Here is a 5,000-nt window from a genome sequence, read left to right as displayed (position 1 = left end):
TCTTGTGTAAATTTGCAATTAGAGGCTACAAATAAACACATTTAAAACGATCTCGAGAACCGGAAAAGCATAGATGCTCGCTTGACTAGTGTAGGTTGTGGTCAGGAGAAAAGGTGCGAGGCAGCGCGCTGAGCTTCAGTTGACAGTAGAGTGTCGTGCTCGGCGGACGCTACTCATCGCTCCGAGAACTCCTCATCACACATCCTCCAAAATGAGAGAAATCGTGCACGTCCAGACCGGCCAATGCGGCAACCAGATCGGCACAAAGGTAATGTATAGCGAGCGATACCTAACCGTACATGACCTCGAACGGCCGTGTGGGCGTGAACATGACCCTTTGCCGCAACCAGCCGCACTTGCATTGCCGGCGCCAGACAGGCATACCTTCAAGTGCATATTCCGCGGGCGGCCCTGACACCTGATCCTGTTAAGCTTGTCGGGGAGGGGAGGGACAGGGACAGGGACGGGAAGGGGACGTCGACGAGGATGATCACCTGCACGACTCAGCCCGGGGAGGCGCCGCCCCGAAATCACGGCCTGCAACCTTCGCTCGTCCTTGACATCTCCGGAAAACCGGCCGCGATTCTCTCATGACAGGGCTAGGAAAGCCCTATTTCATCTCGACGCCCACAGCTGCCCACACGCCACTGCAACACACATACGCCCACCAGGTCACGCAAGTCCTTGCTTGCACCTCTGGCTGCTCTCATCCTCGGCCTCTCCAAGTCCCACGAGGGCACGAAGGGTGGCTAAGACTTGAGAATACCCGATATGCAGATGGCCCGAAACAGCATAGTCTGAGGAGGTCATTGTGTCTACTGTGTCTTCTGTGTTTATCTGTCTTCTCGCGTCTGTCAAAAGGACATGACCTCAAAGCCTGCGTCTCAGTTCCCGGATGACTGACAGTCACGAATTCGGCTGCAAATTTTCGAAAACAGCCGTAAAGTTTTCTTTTCTGTGGCTTTAAATAACCAACCGTGATTTCCCAGTCGTTGCTGAAAAAGACATTTGTCTTCATAATGCCAGTAACTTGAGCCATGCAATAACAGACATCAAAATACAAAACACACTTATCATATCATAAAAGTAATAAATGGGATATATTTGCCGAGGCATTAGCTCTGTCACCCAAGACTGCGTTAACACTAAGCAGACAGAAGCATAAATGTAGACTATTTTCATATGCATTTAAATAACCACTTTCAGTTAGTAGGCGTAACTGCATCACATAGACTTAAGGTTTTATTCGTGGGTGTGTGTGTGTGTGTGTGTGTGTGTGTGTGTGTGTGTGTGTGTGTGTGTGTGTGTGTGTGTATGTGCGCATGCGTGTGTGTTTCCTTGCAAGTGCGTGTAAAGATGCATTCTATTTCTTATAGTCATATGAGAGCAAACGCTGATATGACGCGCCGAAAAGCGGAGATGAAATCACGGTTTTATGAATCGGCCGGGGAAGGGCTGATGAATCACCCTCGGGACACCCATGGCTCGATGCGAAGGAGCCTTCAAGATGTAATTATTGCGTGACTAACTGACCTCTTTCTTAAGTACCTCCCTCCTCCTCCCTCGCTTCCCTCCCTTCCCTCCCTCACCCCTTCCTTTTCCCCGCCGCGTTTTCTTCTTAATCCGGAAATGACGGCGTCGAAGCGGTGTTACCAGGACAGGATGTCTTCATTTTTGCCTTTGTTAGCATGAATCCCGACTGCGGCGCTCGTATCCAAGGTTTCCTTGGATACGAGCGCCGTGGTAACACTGCTACGTGTTTTCGGGTGCCATAGTGGGTGAAGGTCGAGAGTGACATCACCTTTTCGGCTTAATTGATTTTCATTTCACGTCGATCGGACACTCTGTCTTTCCGGTTAAATTCCCAAGCCGGTTCGTTCTGGTTTCTTTCCATTATCCATTATTGATTTTTTTCTTTTGCGTGTTAATCCTACCGAAGAAAACCACCTGTTGCTAAGAGCCGCGACTCAAGCAGCGAGTGACAGACAGACAGAGCGCACGGCCGCGCACCTATCGCTCGCTCAGGTGTGGGAAAGAGCAGGTCTCCTCGGTTCGTCTCCAAGGGCGGCGCGGCGAAAGGCTCTGGCTACATTGCCTGCGCCGAATCTTCTCGAATGACTGAGGAACTGTTACTGTCACGCTGCTTGTAATTGTCCCATTAGGATTGTGATAAGCTCAATAACGTTAACAACTCGCCCCTGTCACCCAGCCCGTCTGTGCCATCTGTCACCGCTCGCTTGTACTTAATTCTTTCTTCGTTTACGTAGCTCTCTCTCTCTCTCTCCCTCCCTCCCTCCCTCCCTCCCTGCCTCTCTCTCTCTCTCTCTCTCTCTCTCTCTCTCTCTCTCTCTCTCTCTCTCTCTCTCTCTCTCTCTCTCTCTCTCTCTCTCTCTCTCTCTCTCTCTCTCACTTTTGTTCCTTCTCTCGCTCCTTCGCTAGTGTTTTAAACTTTCCAGTCGCTCGGCAAAACCATCGTGCCCTGTGTCCTCTCTTCCTTTTCCCCTTCCCTATTTCCCCTCCTCCACTCACCTATCTTTATCTCCATATTCCTTTACCTTTTCTCCCCCCCTCCTTTATCCCCTCTCCTTTCCCGTTTCCTTCCATCTACTTCCCACCCACTCCTTCTCCCTGTCCTCCCGGCCCAAACTTCTCTCTCGCCCTCTCCTCCATATACCCATCCTCTACCCCCTCCCCTTCACTTTCTTGCTGCTTCCCTTCCCCTCCCTCCCTTCCCTTTCCCACTTACTCCCTACCTTCGCTTTCTCCTTCCACCATCCCTCCCCTAAATCCCCTCTCCCCTCTGCCTTCGCCCTTTCCTTCCACCATCCCTCCCCAAGCTCCCCTCGCCCCCCCCCCCCCCCCCTGCCGCCACCCTCTTCCCCAAAGACGGACTACTGTATGCTGGTTATGCTGGTATTGCGACCCTTTTGTTATCTGGTCATGCGATCATTATTTGGTTTAGTGCCCACTCGCGCCGTCGCAGAGCTCACTCCCTCTTTCCCACAAGCATCAAGCAAGCATCACGCGTTCGCGCGCGCGCGTGTATGTGTGTGTGCGTGTGTGTGTGTGTGTGTATGTGTGTGTGAGCAGGTGAGGCTTGCGGTTGATGAGAGTAGCAGACGAGGCAACGATGACAGGTCAGCTCAGGCGAGGACGGGATGTGTATGACTGAGTCACTGATATACGAACACGTGGTGAAAGGATGTCAGGGAGAGAGAGACAGGAACAGACAGACAGACAGACGGATAGACAGACAGACAGGCAATCAGTCAGTCAGTCAGACATAATCAGAGGTTGTGAGGAGAGTAATACACTCTTGGGTTGCGAGGTTGGAGAGGAATCCAGTAAAGCTCGCTGACCGCATAAACTGCTGGTTGTGCACTGCCGAGCCGGTGGGCGGTCGTCATGGCAACCGGCATCCCAGCCGCGATACCGCCTCATGACTGTAGCTCGTAAAAAAAATATATCATTCATGCAGACCCGGTCGTTACCATTCACAGCCTCACAAACCCGAGTCTTTTTTTACCTGTTGCCATGCGGGGTCGTACAAACACCGGCGCAAACGCACGAACTGAAAGCAAATAAAGAGGCAGACAGACAGAGGGTAAAAGCAAGGTAGAACGCCGGTAAACAGACTATTTGCGAAGAGGATTGGTATGCAGGTAGGCCTCGAGACCATCAAGTGCAAGCAAATATGTTCAGGGAAGGGATCAGATTCGACGAGGCGATAGAAGCAATCTAAATCTATCAGAGATACAACAACCTCACGGAATAAAAGGGTCTGTATTCACAAAAGGTTACGCCCCCTTCTCCTTCCCGCCCCCCCTCTCTTTCTACGCCTCCGCCTTCCCCGTGGCAGGAATCGTCTCTGCCTGAGGGATGTGGCAACACTGCGGCGTACCGTCGTGATGACGTCATCCCCTCCGTCTGAGAGGGGGGTGGGGGAGGTTGGAGGAATGAGTGTAGAGAAGGGGTTTGAGCAGTCAGATTTTCAGCAGAAATGAAAGGACTGGAGGGATAGAGCTTTGGAAATCGTGTAAGAGTAAGGATGCGAAGCAAGCAGAAGCAGTACCGGTACGGTGCCGGAAGAAGCCACTAAAACACGTGGTCGTAACCTGAGCATTTGTGTTTCTAATTAGAAACTTAAAACGCCAGAAAAAATAAAAAATCGAAAAAATATATCCCCCCGACCCCTCGAAAAAACACAGAGGTTGTATGTCTTCTTCGGGGCGTGTGCATGATTGTTTCAGCAGTTTCATGCATATTTCAACCGAGGTGAACTAATGTTGTAACTTTTATCCATCTCTGTAGACCGTCCACCTCATCCCCAACCTTAAGCGTATAAGTCCTTTGTCCTTGGTGTTCAGTTCATGCTTGCGTTCGAGATTATTGGTGGTGCTGTTTTATAATGCTTTATTTCCCTATTCTTATGTATTATGGTATTAAACTAGAGAGAGGGTGGAGGGAGGGGTAAGGGTGGGAGAGAGAGGGGAAGAAAGAGAGAGAGGGGGAGGAAGAGAGAGAGGGGGAGGAAGAGAGAGAGAGGGGGGGTAGGAATCTTTGGATAGTATTGGTTCCTGCAATGTTGTTTCTCGAGATTCATTTCCCTCCTCTCTTCTCTTCCTCCTCTCTCTTTCCCGACTTTCAGTCTCTTTCTATTTTTCTTACCGTCTCATTTTCACGTTTCTCACCATACTAAACCACCTCTTTAAAAAAAGTTTTTGTTATAAGAATAAATCTAATTATGTAAAATCAATCGTACTGTCAAGTGAAACTGATGAATATTCCTTTTGTCTGCGTGATTTTCCATCATGCATTCAGGGACCCATTGCAACCAAACCCTTAAATACTCCTCCCCCCTCCCTTTCCTCCCCTCCTCCCCTCCTTTTCCTTTACCCTGCTGGCCCTGTGTCGCTGCCTGCAGGTGTTTCAAGAGGCTATTGTCCAATACTGATGCAGTTGATGGAGAGAGAGAGAGAGAAAGAGAGAGAGGGAGAGAG

General features: G+C 50.2%; 1 protein-coding gene across 1 annotated transcript in view; it reads left to right on the top strand.

Annotated features, from left to right (window-relative positions):
• Positions 1–120: 120 nt before the first annotated feature.
• Positions 121–5,000, top strand: part of LOC125039585 (tubulin beta chain-like) — a 16,503-nt gene continuing 11,623 nt past the window's right edge. The window contains exon 1 of the mRNA XM_047633709.1: positions 121–268. Coding sequence (XP_047489665.1) covers positions 212–268 — 57 coding nt within the window. The 5' untranslated portion in view covers positions 121–211. The remainder of the gene's footprint in view (positions 269–5,000) is intronic.

Source organism: Penaeus chinensis, chromosome 27, assembly GCF_019202785.1.
Source record: "Penaeus chinensis breed Huanghai No. 1 chromosome 27, ASM1920278v2, whole genome shotgun sequence".
Classification (NCBI taxonomy): domain Eukaryota; kingdom Metazoa; phylum Arthropoda; class Malacostraca; order Decapoda; family Penaeidae; genus Penaeus; species Penaeus chinensis.
Note: the sequence above shows the minus strand (reverse complement) of the source record. Positions and strands in the feature narration are given on the sequence as shown.